We start from the raw sequence: 27,827 nt of genomic DNA, 5'->3' as shown, positions 1-27,827 counted from the left end.
GACAACTCTTTTAAGGAAAGGTCATCAAGTTCAGATCCTTGGGGGTCAGACACCCAGCACCCTCATTGATCTGCTGTTCACAGCAGCCAACAGTGCCGGATCTAACACAGAGAGCCAGAAGCACAGCTCTATTCTCTGTGTAGTGGCCATGCCAGGTTACTGCAGATCAGCCCCATTTACTCATAATTTAGCCTTCTTGACAAGGCACAATGTGATTTCTGACATGAGGTACAAAAGGATCTGAAGATGGGACACTGGCAGCAGATCATTTTAATACATATTTCACTAACAGTAAACTCAAGAGACTGTTAAAGGTCTTGGAATAATCTACCATGAGAGAAACAAATGAAGTCATCAGAAGATTGGGTTCAAGAAGCCATATGTTAGAACCACAAGATAAATAACATTCTGGTTGATGAAGATTGAGCTAATTTCACAAACCTCTATTTAAAGTAATGCTATTGAGAAAAAAAAAACAGTTTGTTCATTTTCTGAAACTAAAACATGGTGATCAGATAACCACGAAAAGTAAACTTTACTAATATTTCTTATAATTGGATGATGTCTTTACCTATTGCTGGTAGCAGGAAAACGGTAAACTATTAAAGATACCAGAAAAACCACTAATACCACGAGTATGACTGGAGCTCAGGGAGGTAATCAAGACGAAAACTCCACCCAAGCCTTAATTAATCACATCTTCTGTCCATATAACCACAATTCATGACTCTTTACCATAAAATCAGCAGCCTGCTCCCATCACTTCTGTTCCATCTCGTCTCATACTACATAAAACATTAGTGAAGGGGAATTAGAGGACAATAAGCAAGTTGCAATATCAACTAATGAAAGATTAATATAATAAGAGGACAGGAATTACTGACTAAGCCAATAAAAAGTTATTTTCTTGTCAAGTGTTTCCTAAGCAGGGCTCTGAGAAACCTGATCAGATGTTCCCCAGAACTCAGCAACAGCAACAAGACCTACCTATCAGTTGCATATTATGCCTTGTCAAGTCTAAATTATGAGAGAATAGGAGCTCATCTGCAGTAGCTGCCACTACATATTGATTGGAGATGCTAGTTCTGGAGCAGGAGGCTAAAGGAAATAGTGATTGTTGAGGGTGCTGGGTTTTGGTTCTCCACTAGGGTTGAGTGAACACCTGGAAGTTCGGGTTCGTCGGGTTCAGCTGAACTTTGCCGCAAACTTCGGGTTCAGGACCCCAAGTTGACCCGAACTTAACCCCGAACCCCATTGAAGTCAATGGGGACCTGAACATTTGGGAAATAAAATGGCTCTAAAAAAGTCACAGAAAGGGCTAGAGGGATGCAAAAGGAAGCAAAATAGGGGTAAGAGCAGGTCATTTGCCCTGCAAACAAATGTGGATAGGGAAATGAATTAAAATAACATAGAATTAAAAAAAATATTAAAAATAATGATCTTGAACTAGGAGGCGGAGGTCAAAGTGGAGTAAGAGGTTGAGGAGGTGGCGGAGTAGGTGGAAGCGGTGGAAGTAGGCAGAGCGACTCACCCGAGCGTGCTGCAGCTGAAACTCCACTATTGCCTGCTGCTGCTCGCACAGTCTCTCCAGCATGTGCAAGGAGGAGTTCCACCTTGTGGGCACATCGCATATGAGGCAGTGAGTGGGAAGGCTGAAGTTACGCTGCGGGGCAGACAGGCGAGCAGCAGCAGGGTGAGAAAGCCGAAAGCGCGCACCGACGGACCGCACTTTCTGCAGAAGCTCTGACATGTAGGGGTAATTTTTCAGGAACCTCTGCACCACCAAATTCAGCAAATGTGCCAGGCAAGGAATGTGTGTCAAATGGGCTAGGCCCAGAGCTGCTACGAGATTTCGCCCATTATCGCACACCACCAGGCCGGGCTTGAGGCTCAGTGGCACCAACCACTAATCGATCTGTTGTTCCATCCCCGTCCACAGCTCATGCGCAGTGTGGGGTTTTCCCCCCAAACAGATGAGTTTCAAAATAGTCTGCTGTCATTTCCCCCTGGCAGTGCTGAAGTTGGTGGTGAAGATGTTACACTAACCAGACGAGGAGGCGGTAGAGGAGGAAGCGGAGTAGGAGGAGGAGGCAACAGGAGGCAAAGAGAAACGTCCTGCAATCCACTGTGTCGGACGGAGACGCGCCAAACTGCTATACGCCTCAGGCCCAGCCGCCACTGCATTTACCCAGTGTGCAGTTAGGGAGATATAACGTCCCTGCCCGTACTTATTGGTCCACGTATCGGTGGTTATGTGGACCTTGCCACAGATGGCGTTGCGCAGTGCACACCTAATTTTGTCCGCCACTTGGTTGTATAGGGCGGGAATGGCTCGCCTGGAAAAGTAGTGGCGGATGTGAACCACGTACTGTGGGACAGCCACCGCCATAAGTTTTTTAAAAGTCTCTGTCTCCACCAGACGGAATGACAGCATTTCAAAGGCCAGTAATTTTGAAATGCTGGCATTCAGGGCCAGGGATCGCGGGTGGGTAGGGGGGTACTTCCTCTGTTTGGGAGATGGACAGCTGAACACTTCCATTGGACATTGTGGAGATGCTTGGTGACGGAGGTGGTGGTGTTGCTGCCACATCCTTTGTTTGCGGGGTGGCAGGTGCCACTGTCACTCCAGAGGGGGAGGAAGAGGCCGAGACTGCAGCAGAAGAGGGACCAGGAGGAGCCTGAGATCTTTCGTGGTTTTTGAGGTGTTTACTCCACTGCAGCTTGTGCTTTGCATTTAGATGCCTGGTCATGCAGGTGGTGCTCAGGTTTAGAACATTTATGCCTCGCTTCAGGGTCTGATTGCACAGCGTACAAACCACTCGCGTTTAATCGTCGGCACATTGGCTGAAGAACTGCCACGCCAGGGAACTCCTTGGAGCTGGCTTTGGTGTGCTCAGTCCTTGGGTGCAGTGGGCAGTAGCAGGCGTACTGGCTACGGGATGACCACTCTGCTTTTGCACCCTGCTCCCTCTTTTGCTGTGTGGCTGGTGCTGTGTGACCGCCACCTCTTACTCCGAACTGCACAAGTCACTCGCATGACTTTGATTCCATGTGGGGTCTATGACCTCATCATCCTCCACATCATTTTCCACCCACTCTTCACCCCTTCCCTCCTTGCCGGTCTGCACACTGCAGAAAGCCGCCACAGTTGGCTCCTGTGTTTTGTCATCATCAGAGATGTGCTGCGGTGGTCCTCCCATGTCCACATCCTGAAACATAAGTGGTTGGGCATCAGTGCACTTAATCTCTTCCACTTCTGGAGCAGGGCTAGGTGGATGGCCCTCGGAAACCCTGCCAGCAGAGTCATCAAAAAGCATAAGAGACTGCTGCATGACTTGGGGCTCAGACTGCTTGGCTGATTTGCAAGGGGGTGAAGTGAAAGACAGATGCCCATGGGCTGCAGGTGCCAATTCTGTGCTTTCAGCAGGGGACCGGGTGGGAGACAACGTGAAGGAACTGGAGGCACTGTCAGCCACCCAATCTACTACCACCTCTACTTGTTCTGGCCTCACTATTCGTACACCGGTATTCGGGCCTACAAAATAACGCTGAACGTTCTGTCCCCTACGTGCACCTGAGGAAGGTTTCATTTGGGAGTGTAGCTGGCACAGATCGACCACGTCCTCTCCCTGCAACAGGAGCTCCACCAACCCCAGCAGCACCACGACCGAGGCCACGTCCCTTATTTGATGCTCTCCTCATTCTTTGAGGTCACCCACCGAACTAACAGACAGATTAACTATATTATTTTCCCTGTCACGTATGCAGTGCAGGTGTACTTCACGCAATAAATGGGAATATGACGTGCACCTAACTAACAGACGGATTAACTATATCAATTTCCCTGTCACGTATGCAGTGCAGATGTACTTCACACAATAAATGGCTATATGACGTGCACCTAACTGACGGATTAACTATATTATTTTCCCTGTCACGTATGCAGTGCAGGTGTACTTCATGCAATAAATGGGTATATTACGTGCACCTAACTAACAGACGGATTAACTATTATATTTGTGTGTCAAGGGTACAAAATACAGGGTGGGCCATTTATATGGATACACCTTAATAAAATGGGAATGGTTGGTGATATTAACTTCCTGTTTGTGGCACATTAGTATATGTGAGGGGGGAAACTTTTCAAGATGGGTGGTGACCATTGCGGCCATTTTGAAGTCGGCCATTTTGAATCCAACTTTTGTTTTTTTAATAGGAAGAGGGTCATGTGACACATCAAACTTATTGGGAATTTCACAAGAAAAACAATGATGTGCTTGGTTTTAACGTAACTTTATTCTTCCATGAGTTATTTACAAGTTTCTGACCACTTATAAAATGTGTTCAATGTGCTGCCCATTGTGTTGGATTGTCAATGCAACCCTCTTCTCCCACTCTTCACACACTGATAGCAACACCGCAGGAGAAATGCTAGCACAGGCTTCCAGTATCTGTAGTTTCAGGTGCTGCACATCTCGTATCTTCACAGCATAGACGATTGCCTTCAGATGATACGAGATGTGCAGCACCTGAAACTACGGATACTGGAAGCCTGTGCTAGCATTTTTTCTGCGGTGTTGCTATCAGTGTGTGAAGAGTGGGAGAAGAGGGTTGCATTGACAATCCAACACAATGGGCAGCACATTGAAGACATTTTATAAGTGGTCAGAAACTTGTAAATAACTCATGAAAGAATAAAGTTACATTAAAACCAAGCACATCATTGTTTTTCTTGTGAAATTCCCAATAAGTTTGATGTGTCAAATGACCCTCTTCCTATTGAAAAAACAAAAGTTGGATTCAAAATGGCCGACTTCAGAATGGCCGTCATGGTCACCACCCATCTTGAAAAGTTTCCCCCCTCACATATACTAATGTGCCACAAACAGGAAGTCAATATCACCAACCATTCCCATTTTATTAAGGTGTATCCATATAAATGGCCCAGCCTGTACAATGTTGCATTGCACCCACACAAAAAAAAAATCGCTATAGGTCACCCACAGAATTAACAGCCAGATTTATGATTAGCTTTCTGTGTCAGGGGTGCAAATATGGTATATTGCACCCACAAAAAAAATCGCACTTGCACACTGTCCCTCACTTCAGCTGCCTGCTTTCTGTCCCTTCACTATGAGAGCTGATGGGCGGTGCTACACGTGATCCAGCTTATATAGAGGCTGGGTCACATGATGCATCGGCCAATCATAGCCATGCCATTAGTAGGCATGGCTGTGATGGCTTCTAAGGGAACACAGCTTAAAAGCTTGCTGATTGGCTGCCCTGCAGCCTTTTAACAAGCTTTATTAAATGCCCGAATACCAAACTCAAACCCAAACTTTTCCGGCAAAGTTTGGGTTCGGGTTCGGGTCCGGGTACCAAAAATCGCAAAGTTCGGTACAGACCCGAACTTTACAGTTCGGGTTTGCTCAACACTATTCTCCACTGATCCAATATTAATGGCCAATTCTGAGAATAGGCAATCAATACGTGGTGCCTGGAAAAAAAAACTTTAATCAGCAAAGAATATTGGATTGGACAAAAGACAAAATGACATGGTATTAGAAAGTTTGAGTTCAAATACATTTTCTGGGGCCTAAAAGTTAAAAACCTATTGTATCTTCAGGATAGGTCATTAACATTTAATAGGATGGGGTCTGGCTTCTGGCATCCCTGCTGATCAACTGCTGAATGCTGGGCCCCTTCCAACCACTGATTGGCAGGAGTATAATGGGTTACATCCCCCAGGATCAGATATTGATTACCTATCCTGGTGAAAGGGCATGAATAAGTACTGCTCAAAGCCCGTACAACAACAACCTCTCCCCCCCAGAACAAACTCTCTGAGAACACTGTCCAAAGTCGGCTGTGTGGCTGCAGTAGGGGGCTGGTTTAGAGAGCTCTTTCTCAGAGTAGAATGTGACTAGAACCATGTTCTTGATCTTGTTTTAAAGTTCTAGTTGCAATCTACCCTGAACTAGAACAGGTTGAAGTGAGAGAGGCATATACTATGCTTGCAGCTCTCACTTGAGGTTGTGTGGAAGAGGAGATAGGTCATCTTAGGGAAAGGGATGACATTAAGCCTTCATGTTATTTCCCCCTACATCAATGAGAGGGCATACTGGCTCTGATTTTCACATACAAAGGGAGTCTTTTTGTTTTCTGAAAAGTGTGTGCTTGCTCATCTTACCACCTCTTTATAACCAATTACTAATTTAACCCCTCAAATGCTGCTTAAAATCCTGGATATACAGTGATAATACAGAAAAAAAAGAAAATAATAACTTTTCTTCTATATACAGTGATCCCTCAATATACAATATTTTCAACATATAATTGTCTTTTATGACTCATCGTAAGTTGAAACTAGACTCAACGTACAATGCCTCAGACTCAGATCCAACCAGACAAGGCCACGTCTCTGGTAAAGTAGCTGGATTAGTTACTAGTTAGCAGCTATTCCTGACTGTTATATGTAAGGACTTGTTTTATCTGTCTTAGTTATCTGCTTATTTTTTCTCAAATCTTAATTTTCTCTTATTTTGGATGACATTTTGGGGCTTTGGAACCGATTACTCAGCTTACAATGGTTTCAACATGCAATGGTTGTCCTGGAACCAATTAATATTGTAACTTGAGGGACCAGTGTACAATGTTTTATATAAAAAAAAAAAAATGTAATGATCTGTACTGTAAACCTGTCACATTGAACATGGTGTCTGAGGTTAAAGCAGCATGTTATAGAGCAGGAGGAGCTGAGCAGATTGATATGTAGTTTTATGCGAAAATGTTGCAATTTAAAAAACTTGCAATTTATACATTTAAATTTACTGATAGGACGGTGTCCTTGACGTCAAAGCCCAGAATGTGCAGGAATTTAAATTAATGAAATACATGTTATACTGAATCTTTTCCCATAAAACTATATATCAATCTGCTCAGCTCCTTCTGCTCTATAACACACAAGTAGTATAACATATAAACTATATAAATTTGGCATTATTGTGATTGTACTGATCCACAGAATTAAGGTCTCATGTTATGTATACCACACAATGAAAGCTGTAAAAATAAATTCCCAAAAAGAGTGTTGCAATGTCCCCCCTATCTCAAAATGCTTCCTATAAAAACTGCAACTGTCCTGCTAAATTGAAAGTCTCAAACAGCTACATTGAAGAAAAAATAAAAGACTTAAGACCGCTGCAACACAGATGGGGGAAACATTACTGGTCCTAAAGGCTAAAATGCACTTATGGCACCTGAGTGATGCGCCAACTATATTTAATTTGAGATATAAATTCAAATAAACAATAAAAAAGTGACAGTAAAAAAAAAAATTTGTGGAGTGTTTTCCTATTTCACTGTGACTGTTAGTGGGTTAAGAACCATAAGAATATCTTCATTCTAGACACCAAACTTTGTGGGATGAGTTGTAGTTTCTTTACGTATCATCATCGGAGGGTACTATTAAGGGGGTTAAACACTCAGGCTGGCTTGAAGTTTAGCAAATTCATAACTTTCACTTATTATTTGTAGCCCAGTTACTGGCAGTAGTAGTAATACTACTACATGATCTTCTTTCTCAATAAACCAAGTCTTCCAGATAAACACTGTGATGTTCACTACAACAGATGACCAGTAGAGGTCACCAGACACCACGTTTATATGTGAGTTAATAGGGTGGGCATAGAATCATGTGAAACCTGTTAAGCCTCATGGTTACCCAATTGTAGTGTGGTGTCAACTCTGCATAAAGATCCAATCATTGTAGTGTACGATAATTATTTTCGGACTGCACGTATTTGATGGTGAAAGGAGTCGGAGCCCCACCAATCTGATATTTATGACCTATCCTGGTCATCAATACTGTACTCCTGAAAAAACCCTTTAAACTCAGTTTATGAAGGTTGTCAAAATTGATATGGAAAATTGGAATAATATTTAATATTCTCAATAATGAACATGTCTTATCTTGCTTGAAACTGTTACATTGTTTAAGGACACACCGCGTGAAGTCAGACACTGCCCATAATCTATCTCTCATTAGCAAATACATATATTTGATTTATGCTATAAATACTGTGCTTGAAAATAAAAAAGGGCAAAAAAAACTATATACACACATCATGTCACAGCATATTCATCCCCGTGTCTCTCTATATTTCCACTCTTTGCTCAGATAATCCAGACCCCATATCACAAGGACAGTTCCTCACTCACCACCAAACACAGACCTTAAATAATGGTTGTGATGACGGACGGCTCCCATGATTACAAAGTCATTACTGCAGAGCGCGGATGTACAGAGAAGAGCACAAAGAACATTTAATCTACAAAGGTCACAAAGTGGCAATACGGAAATTGAAGCATGCGCCAGTGGTTTTTCTAGTGTTCCTCACCGAAACATTTACAGAAAATAAAATGTCCTTACAAGAAAAAAGTTCAGGCGGATTTAATTTCTGACCATATCTATGGCAGATGAAAGAGCATCTGAGTTAAACCTAATAGACTTATAAGATATCTAGGACAAGCAGTTGAACATACAGTATAGGAGGTGATTTATCAAACTGGTGTAAAGTAGAACTGGCTTCGCTGCCCATAGCAACCAATCAGATTCCACCTTTCATTTTGAAAAACTTCTTTGGAACATGAAAGGTGGAATCTGATTGGTTGTTATGGGCAGCGAAGCCAGTTCTACTTTACTCCAGTTTGATAAATGACTCCCATAATTCACATATGTAGAATTCCACAATAGAAATGTACAATGTGTTCATAGAAGTGTAGTTGTTTCTAGGCTGTATCTGACAGTAATGGCCTATCCTCAGGATCAGTTATCAGTGTCTGACTCCCGTCACCCCTGCCAATGAGATGTTTGAAAAAGCACAGCGATCACATAGGCCAGTGATGTCACATTCATCGGTCACGTGGCCTATGTACAGCTCATGGTCATTCAAGTGAAAGAGCCTGAGCTATAATATCAATCACAACCACTATACAGTGTACGGCACTGTGCTTGGTAAGCTGTGAAGAGACAGGCAGGCCCACCGGAGCTCTGTGACCACTCAAAATACATGATCGGCGGGGATGCCTGGTGTTGGACCCCTACTGATCAGATATTGATGGCCTATCCTGAGGTCAGGCCAGCAATATCGAACTTCTGTAAAACCCTTTTTACATTTTCTGGAGCTGTGGAACATTCGAGAAACCCAAGTATCTACTGGATGGGAACAATCATATTAAAAGCTTATACTGTAGCACACTCTTAGAACAAGGTTTATCAATCACCTTTCCACAAAGAAATGTCAGTTTCAGTAAAAAATGAAAGGTTGATATGTAATAAGTCAACAGATGAACAGTTATTAAAAGGAAAATGTCACATTGAAAAATCAATCTCATCTCTTACAGAGCAGGAGCTGAGCAGATTGGAATATAGTTTTGTGGGAAAAGATCAAGTTTAACCCCTTAAGGACTCAGCCCTATTTCACCTTAAGGACTTGGCCATTTTTTGCAAATCTGACCAGTGTCACTTTAATGCTGAGAACTTTAAAACGCTTTGACTTATCCAGGCCATTCTGAGATAGTTTTTTCGTCACATATTGTACTTCATGACACTGGTAAAATGAAGTAAAAAAAAAATATTTTTATTTATAAAAAAAATACCAATTTTACCCAAAAATTTTTAAAAATAGCAAATTTCCAAGTTTCAATTTCTCTACTTCTATAATACATAGTAATACCTCCAAAAATAGTTATTACTTTACATTCCCCATATGTCTACTTCATGTTTGGATCATTTTGGGAATGATATTTTATTTTTTGGGGATGTTACAAGGCTTAGAAGTTTATAAGCAAATCTTTTTAGGGACCAGTTCAGGTCTGAAGTCACTTTGCGAGGCTTACATAATAGAAACCACCCAAAAATGAGCCCATCTAAGAAACTACAACCATCAAGGTATTCAAAACTGATTTTACAGGCCACTAACTCTCCAGGTACTCTTGGATGACTGAGTTCGGTTCCATGTTGGAATACCTTTCTTGTCTGTCTTCTCCCTTACGTGTCTTGTGTGCTTTGTCTTAGTTTGTCGTGTCCCTGTATGTCTTGTCTTGTTATATACGGGTTCTATGGGAAATTATTCCTGTTTTGGCAGGACACTACTTTGATTAAGTCTTAAGACTCCTGTTTAGAAGCCAAACTGTCAATATTTTGATGTGCATTCCACAACGTATTTGTACATGATGTTACATATACATTTGTGTTCATCCTTAATAAAATGATTGAACAACAAAACTGATTTTACAAACTTTGTTAACCCTTTAGGTGTTCCACAAGAATTAATGGAAAATAGAGATACAATTTCAAAATTTCCCTTTTTTGGCAGATTTTCCATTTTAATAATTTTTTTCCAGTTACAAAGCAAGGGTTAACAGCCAAACCAAACTCAATATTTATGGCCCTGATTCTGTAGTTTACAGAAACACCCCATATGTGGTCGTAAACCGCTGTACGGGTACACGGCAGGGCGCAGAAGGAAAGGAATGCCATACGGTTTTTGGACTGTTTTTTTTGACACCATGTCCCATTTGAAGCCCCCCTGATGCACCCCTAGAGTAGAAACTCCAAAAAAGTGACACCATTTTAGAAATTACGGGATAGGGTGGTAGTTTTGTTGGTACTAGTTTAGGGTACATATGATTTTTGGTTGCTCTATATTACACTTTTTGTGAGGCAAGGTAACAAGAAATAGCTGTTTTGGCACCGTTTTTTATTTTTTGTTATTTACAACATTCATCTGACAGGTTAGATCATGTGATATTTTTATAGACCAAGTTGTCACAGATGCGGCAATACCTAATATGTATACTTTCTTTTTATTTATGTAAGTTTTACACAATGATTTCTTTTTTGAGACAAAAAAAATCATGTTTTAGTGTTTCCATAGTCTGAGAGCCATAATTTTTTCAGTTTTTGGGCGATTACCTTGGGTAGGGTATGATTTTTTGCGGGATGAGATGACCGTTTTATTGGCACTATTTTGGGGTGCGTGTGACTTTTTGATCGCTTGCTATTCCACTTTTTGTGATGTAAGGTGACAAAAAATGGTTTATTTAGCACAGTTTTAATTATTATAATTTTTTTTACGGTGTTCATCTGAGGGGTTAGATCATGTGATATTTTTATAGAGCCAATTGATACGGACACGGCGATACCTAATATGTATACTTTTTTTTATTTATGTAAGTTTTACACAATTACAGCTTTTTTAAAACAAAAAAAATGATGTTTTAGTGTCTCCATATTCTGAGCCATAGTTTTTTCAGTTTTTGGGCGATTGTCTCAGGTAGGGGCTCATTTTTTGCGGGATGAGGTGACTGTTAGATTGGTACTATTTTGGTGGGCAAACGCCTTTTTGATCACTTGCTGTTGTACTTTTTGTGATGTAAGGTGACAAAAAAATAGTTTATTTAGCACAGTTTTTATTTTTTACGGTGTTCATCTGAGGGGTTAGGTCATGTGATATGTTTATAGAGCCGGTCGATACGGACGCGGCGATACCTAATATGTCTACTTATTTTTTTTCTTCCTATTTTTTACCAATTTTTTTTTACTTTATTTGTGGAATATGACGTTTTGGTTTATTTTTACTTGAAACTTAATTTTTGGGGGGGAAAACTTAATTTTTTCTACTTTTTTTTTACTTTATTTTTTTTCCCACTTTGGGACTTCAACTTTTGGGGGTCTAATCCCTTTTACAATGCATTCCAATACTTCTGTATTGGAATGCATTGGCTGTATGAGTAATACTGTGTGTATTACTCATACAGCTTCCGGCCTGTGAGATCCAGGGGGCTGGATCTCACAGGCTCGTCACCGGAAGGCAGCGCAGATGCCTAAGGAAGGCATCGTGCTGCCTTCCATGCCATCGGGTCCCCCCTACAGCTGCATGGGGACCCGATGGCACCGCCGCCCGCCGCCCACCGGATAAGGTAAAACCGCAAACTACAGGTCTGAATTGACCTGCGGTTTGCGGCGATCGCCGATGCGGGCGGTCACATGACGCCCCCCGGCGTTGTGACAGGATGCCCGCTGAATGATTTCAGCGGACATCCTGTTCCGATTAACCCCCGCCGCAATGTAATTTTAAAGTTAGGACGTACCGGTACGCCCTGGGTCCTTAAGGACTCGGCAAACATGGCGTACCGGTACGTCCTAAGTCCTTAAGGGGTTAAAGGGAATCTGTCACCAGTGGTCTCCTTACTAAACTGTCTGCATAGCCATATAGCTGTGTTTCACTTGATTAAAACGCCGTTTTTCTTTTGTTGATCCGAGGCTCCGTTCCTGAGTTATGATACTTTTTATTAACAGATTAGGTCTTTGGTACAATGAGGGTGTCACCACCGCTCTTGCTGCACTCACACTCCACTCAGGTCTATGCAGGGGTGCACCTAGCCTTTCTGCGAAACCTGAAACAGTGCCCCCCATGCCAATTTCTTAACCTTACTCCTTTGCCACAATGAAAGCATTCATTACCCATGGCCCTTCTGCTGCCCCCTCTTGCCCCTACCTGGTGCTGTCTGAGACGATCGCCTGACCATGGCCTCATCGGTGGTGCACCCCCGTAGGGAAGGGGTTTATTGAGATAATATCATAGGCCCAAAAAGTAACCACGAAGACCCATTGCAAAACTTGGAATGGACCCCCCATTCCACCATAACCACCTTTACCAGCAATATCAGAATATGTAACGTTTAGTGATTATTTTGCTCCCTAATGCACAGAGATAATGCACACAGTGATGTCACAATACAGGGATAATGCTCACAGTGATGTCACAGTACACAGATAATGCACACAGTGATGTCACAGTACAGGGATAATGCTCACAGTGATGTCACAGTACAGGGATAATGATCACAGTGATGCCACAGTACACAGATAATGCACACAGTGATGTCACAGTACAGGGATAATGCTCACAGCGATATCACAGTACAGAGATAATGCTCAAAGTGATGTCTGAGTACACAGATAATGCACACAGTGATGTAACAGTACAGGGATAATGCTCACAGTGATATCACAGTACAGGGATAATGCTCACAGTGATGTCACAGTACACAGATAATGCTCAGAAAGAAGTCAAAATAATGTAATAATGTGCACAGTAATGTCACAACAGTGGAAAATTGCTCACATTGATGTCCCAATAGTGTGGTAATGCACACAGTGATCATCTACACAGTTACAGCACGAGAATTATACATACATACAAGAATAATGCTCAACATGATACAGCACAGACATAACGCAAACAATAAAAAGGTCACCATGTACCTATGACCTCACAGCAAGGAAAAAAACTATAATGATATTACATACATGATATTATAGTACAGGAATAATGCAAAAAAGCATTGCCACTGAAAGGGACACACCACCTTCCATAGTCATTACTAATTGCCCCTTATGACAATTCAGAAATGGGCCCCCTTACTTGTAGAGCCCCAAAGCAGCTGCTATGCCTGCTACCCTGGTAGTTATGCCCATGGATAATATTGTGTTCAATCATTTTAATTCATTACAGGTTAATCACGAAAAAAAGGAACAGGCATAAAATAGAATGATCATCATATAAATGACTTCCCAAGATGTTTCATAAAAATCAAACCAACTACTGGGCAAAATGAGGGCCTCTTAGTTTTTGTCTGGCTAGATATATAAAAAGTTCATAGGGAGTAAATAGACTATTAATTACTTTCACATTCTAATAATATCATTTATTATTACTATAGGGTGGGATAGGTAGTTTAGCTTCATCTATTCGTACTGACAGTATAGTACACAGTACAGCTGTTCACATCTGTACTGAGGCTTCCACTTATAGCAGAAGCCAACGACGCTGCGCTGAATCTGTTGCGGAATGGACACCGGTGACCGAACCTACCGACGTAAAACGAAATCCATCAGGTTCCACTAATGTGTCCATCATTTTGGACACATTGTGATGGAGGTTCTTAGATAGCATGAAGTCACATCGATGCAACTCCAACCCCAATGTACAGTTAATGTACAAGAAATTAAGCGTAAAAAACAAACACACCTTTGGGATCAACCTGGTGAAGGGTCATTGACAATTTATTATTTTACACCAATGTATACTTTAATCAACAACCACACAGAAAAGATATCCTACTTCATAATAGATGGCAAATTAATGTAGGTAATTGGAAGTCTTTATAATGAAATGATCACTTACCCTGCACTGGCCAGACACGCAGACCGCCGTCCCATTGTGGTCACATGGTGTTCCGTCTATTACCTTTTCAGCTTGCCTTACATAGAACCTGAAGCCCATTGCGCGGCACGTCAGCTCACACTTCAGTGTGTTTCCTAGGAATGGAGATCAGATCCTTTATTACAGAGTACAATCATTATGTGTGAATACAAGTGTAAAGTTATTAAAATGATTGTTCAGAAGAGACATTGATGGCCGATTGTTAGGCTCGGCAAGGGTAGGACTGCTATGACCCAAATATTCTCCAAAGTAAGTGGCAGCTGCTCTAGGAAAGCAGTGTGCCGCTTTCTTCTTTTGTTGACCCAGCTTGGCATTTTCTGGAGGCAGCATGGGTGACCACAAGGGGACCTTCTTAAGAACTGAAACCGAGTCAACAGTAGACAAAGCAGCCTGAAGCATTCCTTCTACACCTGCCATTATGCAATGTTTCAGACCCTGCTGATAGGACATTTATAGCATACTCTGGCAATATGCCCCCGCTGCATCTCCAGAGACCATATCATATTCCAATAATGCCTTATAAAGTACTCAAGTGTGTGCATTAAAATAATGATCAGATAGATCACAGTGGAGATTTTCCGAAATCAAGTGGAGCAGATGATCATACCAAATAATCATGTGGCAGGTCTCCATTTCATGGCCTCTATTTGCTCCCAGTGAACGTTTCCATCCAAAGGCTGAAATCCCTTACAGATCTAGTCCTGCTAAACGGCAGAACCTCACTGAAAAACGGGGTATGGTCCAAGATACATACAGTAAAATTCTGTCTCAAGTCCACCAATAGTTGGTATAGGGCTAGAAAAATGTATCTAGCTCTGCCTCACATGTATCATCCAGCCTAGGCCACCATGATAAATGTGATGCACATTGAACAGCCTAAGGTTATGTCATTTATGGTATTAGTAAAGCTGTCCCAATGACTGAGATTCTGTATTCTTGTACAGCAAATACTTTCTTCCCTGTTGATCTCTGACATCATGTAAAGAAATCAAGAACACATGAATGCCCTACATATATCTGCACCCAGAAATACCCAACTTCCTTTATAATTCAAATACTTCACTAAGGGTCACTTATCTGAAAGCACAAATAATTCAGATGAGCTAATTCGTGTCTACGCTGATATAATCATGTTGTTCGCCATCATTCAAAATGGGTGCACTCAGCTATGAAAAGACTTGATGACTGATTTATTAGCATGTCAGTCATAGCAACTCCAGAGGAACATGAGGAACTGATTATGGTTACATTACGCATTAAATAAGTAGGAAATGTCTTCTCAGGCCCATACGATTAAGATGCTCTGATGTATCTCTATTAGGGCTCATGCACACAAATGTATTTTTAGTCCGTGTCTGTTCTGTTTTTTTTTGCAGGCCATATGCAGAACCATTCATTTAAATGGGGCTGCATAAAAAACGGAAATGACTCTGTACATTCCGTATCAGTATGTATGCAAGCTGATTCCAGCCCAAAAATAGAACATGTCCTATTCTTGTCCGTTTTACGGACAAGGAAAGGCATTGTTACAATGGATCCAAAAAAAAAGATGTATCACGGACGTCACATGGATCCGTGTTTTGCGGACCGCGAAATAAATACGTTTGTGTGCAAGAGCCCTTAGGGTGCCTTCACGCGCGGCAGATTTCGTTGTAGGAATTTCTGCAAACAGATTTTCAGTTGCAGATATTTTTGCAACAAAATCTGCTGCGTGTGAAGAAACCCTAATAGAGATACATAGGAGCTTCTTCGTGGCATGCTCCTGAGAAGACATTTCCTACTTGTTTAACACGTAATGTAACCATAATCGGTTCCTCATGTTCCTCTGGAGTTGCTATGACTGACATGTTAATAAATCAGTCATCAAGTCTTTTCATAGCTTAGCGCGCCCATTTAAAGAGGACCTTTAATGTTTTTTTTTTTATTCTAGATAAATACCCTTACTTGTGGAGTACCCCTGCTGATGCTGCCACCCTGCCTGCTTTTTTAAAATATCGCTCCTACTCCCTGCTGTGCCCCCTGTAGTTTTCCCGCTCAGTATGTTAATACTGAGCATCAGTACAGGAAGGAGGAGATGCTAGGGTTTCTCAATAGGTGTCTCCTGCTCCCTGGTTGTGAAGGTCTCCACTATGATTGGATTGCGGCGCAGCCAGGGAGAAGGAAACCCCCATTGAGAAACCCTGGCGTCTCCTCCTCCCTGTACTGATGCTCAGTATTAACATACTGAGCCGGAAAACTACATGGGGGCACAGCAGGTCATAAAAGCGATATAAAAAAAACAACAGGCAGGGTGGCAGCATCAGTGGGGGGGGGACCCCAAGGTATTTATCTAGTTATCTAGAATTAAAAAAAATCATGAAAGGTCCTCTTTAAGATGATGGCGGACAACATGATCACCTATAAGATGGTGTTGTTACTACAAAAATTCACCAAAATTTTGGTGGATTTTTGGTTCACGGAGGAGCGTTTAGGTCATGCCCTATTTTCCAGGGAAGCTACGCCCCTTTCCCATGAAGCCTTGACCCTTGTCAGACGAGGCATGAAATGCTTAGAACAGTAAGTAAAACAGGATGAGTTCACACTTCAGTTATTTGATCAGTGATTTCCATCAGTGATTGTGAGCCAAAACCAGGATTGGAGCCTCCAGACTCATAAGGTAAAGATCTGTACCTGTTCTGTTTTTTGACCTACACTTGGTTTTGGCTCACAAAAACTTATGGAAATAACTGACCAAATAACTGAAATTGGCCTTAGTAAATGTAATGCAAAGAACACATGCCAGTTTTTTTGGCACAAAATGAGCTAAAAAATGGCACATTTTCAACAGTAAATCTACCCCAACATGTTATGGCTAGTGCAGGAGATCTGTGGAGTTTAAAGAACACCTAAAAGATAATACCTGTGTCATCCCCTCAGGCCCTTGTACAGTCCTGATCACTTGAAAAATGGCAAAAAATCATATTTTACATTGTTGGATCTTAATAAGGTTCCAAGTAGAGCTTCAACATGCAACAAGAAGAAATGAGAGTGAGACAAAACATTTTTTTGAGTATTCAATTTAATGAAAACAACGAATAAACTGAAACAGGCTGTTTTTCAGCTGATCCAAATTTTAGGACCACATGCCTTTAAAAGGCCAAATCAGTGCAAAGATAAGGATTCATTCTCATTTTCTGTTAGGTAGTCACACGTTGTGATGGCAAAGGCAAAAAAACTCTCCCTTTTTGAACGTGGTCGGGTTGTTGAACTGCATAATCAGGGTCTCTCACAGCGCGCCATCGCTGCTGAGGTGGGACGCAGTAAGACAGTCATTTGGAATTTCTTAAATGATCCTGAGGGTTATGGAACAAAAAAGTCAAGTGGAAGACCCAAAAAATTTCACCAGCACTGAGCCGGAGGATCCAATTAGCTGTCCGTCAAGACACTGGACGATCCTCGACCCAAATTAAGGCCCTTACTGGTGCTGACTGCAGCCCCATAACCATCAGACGGCATCTGAGACTGAAAGGCTTTAAAACAAAAAAAGTCTTCAAAGACCTCGTCCCCTTGAGCGCCACAGAACTGCTCGTTTGGACTTTGCAAGAGAGCACCAAACATGGGACATTCAAAGGTGGAAGAAAGTTTTATTCTCTGTTGAGAATTTTTTTTACCTTGATGGTCCTGATGGTTTCCAACGTTACTGACATGACAAGCAGATCCCACCTGAGATGTTTTCTACGCGTCACAGTGGAGGGGGCGCCATAATGGTCTGGGGTGCTTTTTCCTTCAGTGGAACAATGGAGCTTCAGGAAGTGCAGGGGCGTCAAACGGTCGCTGGATATTTCCAGATGTTGCAGAGAGTATTCCTCATGACTGAGGGCCCTCGTCTGTGTGGTAACGACTGGATTTTTCAACAGGACAATGCTACAGTACACAATGCCCGCAGGACAAGGGACTTCTTCCAGGAGAATAACATCACTCTTTTGGCCCATCCTGTGTGTTCCCCTGATCTAAATCCAATTGAGAACCTTTGGGGATGGAATGCAAGGGAAGTTTACAAAAATGGACAACAGTTCCAGACAGTAGATGGCCTTCGTGCGGCCGTCTTTACCACTTGGAGAAATGTTCCCACTCACCTCATGGAAACGCTTGCATCAAGCATGCCAAAACAAATTTTTGAAGTGATCAACAATAACGGCGGAGATACTCATTACTGAGTTCATGTTTGGAAGTTGGATTTCTGTTTTGGAGGGGTTTAGAGGTTGTTTGGAGGTGTGGTCCTAAACTTTTGATCAGCTGAAAAACGGCCTGTTTCAGTTTATTCGTTGTTTTCATTAAATTGAATGCACAAAAAATGTTTTGTCTCACTCCCATTTCTTCTTTTTGCATGTTGAAGCTCTACTTGGAACCTTGTTAAGATCCAGCCATGCTAAATATGTTTTTTTGCCATTTTTCAAGTGGTCTTAAACTTTTGATCAGGACTGTATTTTGGAGGATGACTTGTACATTTATTAGGCATCATTTCATGTTCATATAATTTTGTTTTAAATTCATATGTATTTAAACTCATAGGTAGGGAGAAGGTGAGTTTTTTTTTCTCCCTGGCTGTGATACTCTCCTCTGCGATTGGACAGCGCTACAGCCAGGGAGAAGGAGACGCCCATTGAGAAAGACTCAGTCTCCTCCTCATTGTTCCAATGCTAAAATTAGCATACCAGGCGGGAGAATACATTGGGGGCCACAGCGGGCGAACGGAGTGGCGCCCAGAAAAAATAGTAAGTGCAGTTAGATCCCTGTATTATGCCTTACGTACCCTGATACTTAGTTTATCATGTCTGGACCCATGAAAGGTCCTCTTTAAGCTTGGAAAGTGAAAAACAGCAGAGACTGAACAGCCTTTCAGCAGGGGCAGAGTGTTGGTGAGCGTGTGTACTCACTACCAACAATTTGTACAGCATTAGAAAACTATCGGCCCTGACAACCGTTAGACCAGGGCAGATAGTGGCAGGACTAAGGGAGTTCTCTTAATTTGTTAGAGACACAATTTGCACTGACCACAGTGCTTAAAACTTTCAAAGGCCTGAAACTAAGTTTTCTCCAATCAAAAGCGTTGTGCCCGCATGATCACGACGACATAAATGAGCAGCACGGTGAATGAATTAGCTCTTATTGATGATGTACATGTATAGGAAGGAGGTGAGAACACAGAATAATTAATCAGCGGAACAATAACATCCAATATATTAATGTACTATGACAATGACATCACTTCTAACTGAATCACATGTAACATCTGCAGGTTTGTTATTTTAGAAGAAAAATTATACAATATGCAAATATCATCATTTCTGAACCTGAACTTCTTGTTTGTTTGTCTTGCCTAACGGCAGGGGCTGGGAAGTAACCATTAAGAAAGTAAAAGCTGTATAAAAAGGTCACAGAAAGATTACACACACAGAGCACAGGCCTTAAATGTACAGTATCCCAAAATTCTACAGGTCTCTAACGGCACAGTTAAGTCACTTCACCACTAGATGTCACTGTTATACTGATGACTGCTTTATAATAACATTCAGTCTAGAACCAACTTACTAGAGGCGCAAGTGGTTGAGATTATCAGTAGTGATGAGCGAATCAAAGCTAAACGAGTTGACTTTGATTTTAATTTCAGGAAAAATTTGATACGCCAAGAAGCCAAATTTCTTAGTGCTTCGTTGTAATGAATCTACTTTTCTTGAAATTCAGTTAAAAAAAAAACATACTCATTGCTTGGCTAGCGTAATGACGTCATCACGGCGCTGCACGAGATTTTGTGTGGTTTCTTCAATCAAGATGGCCGCAACGGCCTCTCCGCAAGCAAGTAGATAAGGTGAGTTGTTTTTCTTTTTTAACCCTAATTAACCCCTGAAAGACCTAAATTTTAATATCAGATGCCATGATCAGCGATGAATTCATCATCTGAGGGGTTAAATGACGGGGGTGGCACGATCTCCATTCCCCATCATTGCACCCGCTACTTACAAAGGAATGTGATTCGTGATAAAGTAATTCGTAAGAAATTGAATTTTTCGTAAGTTCACTCACTAATTTTCAGAGCGATTTGAATTCTTGCGAATGAAAAGAACAGAAGAGAGACCTTTTAAAATGTTCATATCTGTAAAGATGGCAACATTGATCTAAATATCGAAATGCACAGCAATATTAGACTGATTTGTAAATGAGAATATATATTTTTTATTTTGTGTGATTTTAATATTGATGACCTAGTATCAGTATCAGATCAGCGGGGATCTGACACCTGGCACCCCCACTATCCGCTGGTTACAGGGAAGGCTGCGCTCCGTGCAAGTGCAGACTTCCCTTCTTGGTTTACCTGCTCGCCGTCAACATTGCAGCGGTGAGCCGATGTAATTACAAGAAGCCGTTCCATTCACTTCTATAGGACGGCATGTTCCTATACACTTATACACATTTGAATAGGAATTAGCCGTCCCATAGAAGTGAATGTGATGGCTTCTTGTAATTACCCCTGCTCGCCGCTGAAATGTCGACGGCGATTGGTCTGATATCGATGACCTATCCTGAGGATAGTTTTATTATTATTTTTTTTACAGATTAAAAATTATTCGGTAGAATCGATTTGCTCTGCTCATCTCTAAGGGCTCATTCAGACAGCCGTACGCTGTCTACAAAAATGCTGATCCGTTTTTTTGCGGATTAGATGCTTTCTCATTCACTTCTATGGGGACCTTTTCTTCCATTGCACGGCTCAGCAAAAAAATGAAACATGTCCTATACTTGTCAGTGAAAATCAGGACATGGCCCTGTTGAAGTCTATGGATCAGCAAAAAAACTGAATGCAATCCTTTTTTGGCGGACATGCTGAACTGTCCGCAAAAAAACGGATCCTCATTTTTGCGGACAGCATACGGCCATCTGAATGAGCCCTAAAAAACTGGCAGCCTCTGGCTGTTGTCAGGGCAAGCTTGGAGTTGTAGTTCCGCAATAGCTGGAAGGTCACAGGGCAATGATCACTGATCTAAGGTATAAGGTATTATTTTATCCTAGTCATCTAGTGTACAAGCAGTGATATACTCAGAAAACCCTAGCAATCTGCACAGCAGTGTCCTTTCTCTGACAATGTGTACGCTGCATTCAGCTTCCCCGATGCCCTGATACTGCGAAACCTTGTCACTGCAGCGAGCCGTTCCTCATATTAGAAAGACTACAGACATCTGAAATATAGCAGAGCAGCGGTTAACACTTTGCCGCTAATGTGATTTATTGTATGACAACTCCACTACAGTCCAGAGGACATACCTAAGTATAAGGCAAGAAAGGAGATGTGGTGTGAAGCAGACCGTGAACCTCATTGTCACACCTGCTTCCTTCCCCATGTCCCCGTACAGAGCCTTGTCAAGTTCCATCTTCCTACTGGCCTGCCTCCCACCCCTTACCACTTTCCATTCCCCCAGCCCTTTCCTCCATACAAAGAGCTTTGCCACCCAATCATTCTCCCTTCCCGCGAGAGAAACCCTACCAGCATATTGTCTCTACCCTTTCCTTCCACAGATGCTCTGCTAGTTTGTGTCTCATCCCTTCCCAACCTCCTGCTACTTTCCATTAATAATAACGGGTGAGGTCCAGACTTCTGTGGTTGGACCTAGCACTGGTTTTGGCTTACAAATACTGACTGTGTAAAGGTAGCCTTAAAGGTGGAATCAGCACTGAATCCACATGCTATGTATGCAGATTTTGCAGCAAATTTACCATGGATTTACAGAGAAACATAGTTGCCGATTTGCAGTGGAAAAATTTGCCACTTGTGGAACCAGCCACGAGTGTCCACTAAGCTCCCAAAATGCACTGCTCTCTGGTAACTGTAAGCTACTGACTGGAGTGAATGTGTTGTGCAGAACTGGAGCTTTCAAAGACCTGGGCCCATTGCCAACTATGTTGGAGGTGAAAAAAGGGGGGATTACTGATACACCATGTTTTCAACTGGAAGAAAAAGAAAGCAGCCTTGCAGTAATCATTGCCTAGTTTTTCCCCCCCGAATAATCCAAAGGTCAGCTGCCAACTTTTCTCCCATAGGAAAACAATGAAATGGATTTGTGGTGAACAAATGTCGCTGTAGGACCTATTGTTTCTTCCTAAAGCTCCATTGACTTCTTTGGGACTGCTGGAGAAAGTCTTCACTATGTGACTTTTGGGTAGTATGCTAAAGTCCCACAGATGTTAAATGGAGCTAAGGGGATACACGCGCACTTCTCGTTCTTTCACACAAGGGACTCTGGGACTCCTATGGATAAGTGATTAGGTGATAAATGTTGTTAATGGGACAACACCTTTAAAGACCCCATGTCAACAAGATCAACCCTATTAAATAAAAATATGACAGTTATCCTTTAAGATAAACGTATCCCCTATACGCTGGTGTTGGATCAGCGCGAGTCAGACTGCTGGGGGCTCCATCGATCATGAAAATAAGGGCTGGTGCTCCTTGCTTGAATGGAGTAGCAGGCACGAATGCATGTCCGCCACTCCATTCAGAGATAGCCGAGCACTTGTATTTGGTTATTTCCAGCAGCGCCATAGAGCTGAATGAAGCGCCACTGCGCATGTGTATCTATTGCTCCATATGGGGAAGTAGTCTGCCTCGTTCTTGTGATCAGTAAGACACCATCAGACACAAATAATATGATAAATTGTCTTAATGGCAGAGCCCCTTTAAACCAGGCATCCAGCCTTGTAGGGTTGTTCCTGCTGATAAAATTATACCTGTCTTGTGAAAATTGGTCTTAGTGTTCCCGAGAAGAAAAAAAACCTTTAATTCTGAATGCAAATGAGGGCTTCAGTGCACTGAGGGGTGTGGCCATCCCGATCCTACTGACAGGTGCTCTTTAACTGTCTGACTTTGAAGGAGCAATAATCAAGGGGCAGCAGCAGACATCTACATTTTCCATGTAGATTGTAAGCCCTCACGGGCAGGGCCCTCTCTCCTTCTGTACCAGTTTGTAACCAGTCTTGTTCATGCTTAGTGCAATTGTCTGTATTATGTATGTATACCCCTTTTCATATGTTCAGCGCCATAGAATGAACGGCGCTTTAATAATAAACAGTAATAATAATAAATGTACTGTACCAATGTTTTAGTCTATACATCGGTACTGACAATAAAATGTATTTGCTAAAAAAAAATTATTACTTTTCCACTGAAATGATACAAACTCTTTGTGCTGACTTTTTCCATTGTGGAGCATTTCATTCACATTATATGACATTACATTTGACTGTAACAGGGATTATACTGTAGCATTATATTACAGATTAGAGGTCCCTGGTCCCTGAGGGGACCCAAAGGTACCATAATACTAGAAAGGAGTATTATACAGAACACATGGTAAGTGGAAAGCCCTGCATTGGGATCCAGGGGCTTACAGTTTGGGAAGTATGTCATGATACCATGTAATATCATGAGAAATAGGCAGATGCTGCAGAAAAAGTCGTCATGAAGTGACATAATTTACATAAATATTTTTCAGACATTTTTGTCTTATGAGCAATCAGTTTTCGGAACAATCTTGGCAGACAATATACCTTCCACTAGTCAATTTGGAATGCTCTAAAGTTTCAGTGTTATATTATATTGACCCTTGATCTGTCTATTACTAAAACGTAGACTGAGTAGTTGATAGCTCAACAAGACTGAAACATTTTTCCAAGAAAAGAAATAAGAAGCCAGAAAAATATGTCATGTATGTTTCCAGTCAGCAGTGACAGTAGACATGATAGCATTCCTAAAATCCATACATATATAGGATTATGCAGTATAGCAATGAGAGGGTAGAGGCTGAATTATGCGTGTGAAAATATTAGTCTATCTGAGCATACTGTATTTGTCTGGAGAGACGTCTAGAATAAAAAGAACGTCTTTCTGCCTGTGCTACTGCTGATAAAATGTAAGGGGGTGTACAGTACATTCTATAAGACACATTTACCTGTTTAGAATCCAAATGTCAAGACCAGTCATGCTGAACAAGGAGAGACCTCCTGGGCTCTCAACAGAGTAGTCACCCACAAAACTGGTTGAGTATGCCCAGCACTCTGCATTGAAAATCACATTCTTTTTAGCAGTATTTCAGGGGACACTCAGACCAGCATTGATATGGGGAACTGGTCCGTTTATAAAGATGAGGCTTATGTATTAAGTATTTTTTAATTACACTCACCTAAAGAATTATTAGGAACACCTGTTCTATTTCTCATTAATGCAATTATCTAGTCAACCAATCACATGGCAGTTGCTTCAATGCATTTAGGGGTGTGGTCCTGGTCAAGACAATCTCCTGAACTCCAAACTGAATGTCAGAATGGGAAAGAAAGGTGATTTAAGCAATTTTGAGCGTGGCATGGTTGTTGGTGCCAGACGGGCCGGTCTGAGTATTTCACAATCTGCTCAGTTACTGGGATTTCTAGGGTTTACAAAGAATGGTGTGAAAAGGGAAAAACATCCAGTATGCGGCAGTCCTGTGGGCAAAAATGCCTTGTGGATGCTAGAGGTCAGAGGAGAATGGGCTGACTGATTTAAGCTGATAGAAGAGCAACGTTGACTGAAATAACCACTCGTTACAACCGAGGTATGCAGCAAAGCATTTGTGAAGCCACAACACGCACAACCTTGAGGCGGATGGACTACAACAGCAGAAGACCCCACTGGGTACCACTCATCTCCACTACAAATAGGAAAAAGAGGCTACAATTTGCACGAGCTCACCAAAATTGGACTGTTGAAGACTGGAAAAATGTTGCCTGGTCTGATGAGTCTCGATTTCTGTTGAGACATTCAAAAGGTAGAGTCTGAATTTGGCGTAAACAGAATGAGAACATGTATCCATCCTCTGATGGCTACTTCCAGCAGGATAATGCACCATGTCACAAAGCTCGAATAATTTCAAATTGGTTTCTTGAACATGACAATGAGTTCACTGTACTAAAATGGCCCCCACAGTCACCAGATCTCAACCCAATAGAGCATCTTTGGGATATGGTGGAACGGGAGCTTCGTGCCCTGGATGTGCATCCCTCAAATCTCTATCAACTGCAAGATGCTATCCTATCAATATGGGCCAACATTTCTAAAGAATGCTATCAGCACCTTGTTGAATCAATGCCACATAGAATTAAGGCAGTTCTGAAGGCAAAAGGGGGTCCAACACCGTATTAGTATGGTGTTCCTAATAATTCTTTAGGTGAGTGTATGTTAAAATGCATTTTTCACTTTACTTTCTGTCAAATGAATATGAGATAAATAAGAAACAAATCACAGCTCATCCACTGTAGATATCATGGGCACAGTGAAATAATCCAAAGGGAGAAATGTCCTCTGTAGGATGCACAGTTTTGCTTGGGGATCCAGAAGCTGGAAAGCAGAATATGAGACAGGAGGAAATCCAGCATCCAACATTTCAATCACATTCTCCAAGTTAAAAAGGCAGAAAAAATGGTCTTGCTTATGTATTTCAGGCAGACCTTTAAGTAAGGGTTGTCTATCCGAAGCATGTAAGAAAGGCAATTTTAACTTGATGGTAAGAATGTGATTTTAACTTCATCACAATTTTGGATGCTGAATTTTATCCTATCTCATATTTTGGGATGAGCAAATCGAAGTCCACGAAGTGGACTTTAACCTGAAATAGTGTAAAAATACAAAAAATATTTACCTGATCCATTTGCTCGAGACAGGCCGCCTGCCCCATCTTGCTTGAAGATCTCGGCCGAAATCGGCCGGCGTGATGACGTCATGTCGGGTCGCACAAGATTTCGCGCCAGACCTTCAAGCCCCGTCGCGAGCAAATCTATCAGGTTTTGTTTTAAATTTTACACACTTTTATGTATATCAGATGCCGCGATCATGTATGCACTCGCCACTCCCTGTCATTGCACCCACTACTTACAAATAGTGTTGATCGCGAATATTCTAATCGCAAATTTTTATCGTGAATATCGGCACTTCGAGAATTCGCGAAGATCTAGAATATAGTGCTATATATTCGTAATCACGAATATTCTAGATTTTGTTTTTATCAGTAACCTCCCTTCTTGCTTGTGGGCCAATGAGAAGGCTGCAATATCTTTGTCAGAGCTTAGCAACATCCCTAGCAACCAATAGGAAAGTTGCCTACCCCGTACTATATAAGAACCTCCTCAGCAGCCATTTCCTGCAGTTTTTTTGCAGTTCTGAGAGAGAGAGAGCAGTGACATTGCTGTGCTCTGTGCTTTCATCTGGATCATATTCCTTATCCAATTACATTAGATAGTTAGTTAGCTCATATATATAATACAGATAGTTAGTGGGAGATAGTCAGTGTAGGTTAGATAGTGATATAATGTAGCTGATAGGTTCCAGTGCAGGGTGTTAGGTAGTGTGATAGGAATTACTGTTTCTCTGCTGTCCATACATACATGCTACAGACATAGTGCTGTGATGTCACAACAATACTTAGTGCACCAATCAGTAATATCTACTCAGACCTGATAAAATGTGAAGTTGCATGTATTGTGCAAAAAATATGCACATCATTAGTGTCGATTTGCACGATCGCGAAAATAATGACTGGAGATCACGAATTCTCGAATTCGCAAATTTATTGCAAATATTATGCAAAAAAATTGTGAAATATCGCGAAAATGAAAATTGCCTATGCCGCTCATCAGTACTTACAAAGAAATGCAAAGTAATTCGTCACAAAGCGGATTTTTGGATAAAATTCGGTGAAGCAGTTGAACTGAATTTTACAAAACTTCGCTCATCACTACTCATATTCTAAATCAATATAAGACTGCATTGTAAATTGCTATAATTCCCACCAATGAGTTCCCTACAATCATCATGATCCATTCAGAATTTCTGTGATTAGCCATGAGATGACTTGTAGGCAGATGTACAGTAGTGTTCAAAAAAAATTGCAATGAGCCTAAAAAGCTAAATATAGTGCAAAATTAGTATAACTTTTATTTCCATAAATGCAAATGTATTGGAAATACTACATATTCAATTCCAAATCAAAACAATTATAAAATCTATCCAGTTTGTGTTAATCCATTACAGAAAGTAAATAAAAATGAGTAAAAGGCTGTTAAAAAAAAAAATAGCATTGCCAGCCTTTTTCTGTAAAAACGGAAAAAAAAATGTAAAAAAAGTTTGAAATTTCACATTACTTTGAAATACTGAACTAATATTTAATGGTATAACCACTGTTTCTGAGAACTGCTTGACATCTGTGTTTCATGGAGTCGACCAACTTCAACATAAACCACATTTTTTATGTCACACCACAAGTTTTTTGGGGGATTAAGGTCAGGGGATTGGGCTTGCCACTCCAATTCCTCAATCCTGTTTGTCTGTAACCAAGAATCTATTGCATTGCTAGGGTCTCAAAAGATCCGGGGCCCAAGCCCCAGTGCATATGGCTGATGATAGAAGTAGTCCTGGCATTTTATAGACAGGCCTACTTACTGTGTGGTGAATGTGAAATACGTTTGTGTGCCAAA

At 41.5% G+C, this 27,827-nt stretch overlaps 1 protein-coding gene across 1 annotated transcript in view; it reads right to left on the bottom strand.

Annotated features, from left to right (window-relative positions):
* The window catches only part of THSD4 (thrombospondin type 1 domain containing 4), a 750,309-nt gene that overhangs the window by 366,906 nt on the left and 355,576 nt on the right, over nucleotides 1-27,827 (bottom strand). The window contains 1 exon segment of the mRNA XM_040413864.1: nucleotides 14,256-14,389. Coding sequence (XP_040269798.1) covers nucleotides 14,256-14,389 — 134 coding nt within the window.

The sequence above is a fragment of the Bufo bufo genome, chromosome 1 (genome assembly GCF_905171765.1).
Source record: "Bufo bufo chromosome 1, aBufBuf1.1, whole genome shotgun sequence".
Taxonomy (NCBI): domain Eukaryota; kingdom Metazoa; phylum Chordata; class Amphibia; order Anura; family Bufonidae; genus Bufo; species Bufo bufo.
The sequence above is the reverse complement of the archived record's forward strand: the minus strand, read 5'-3'. Positions and strand labels throughout refer to the sequence as shown.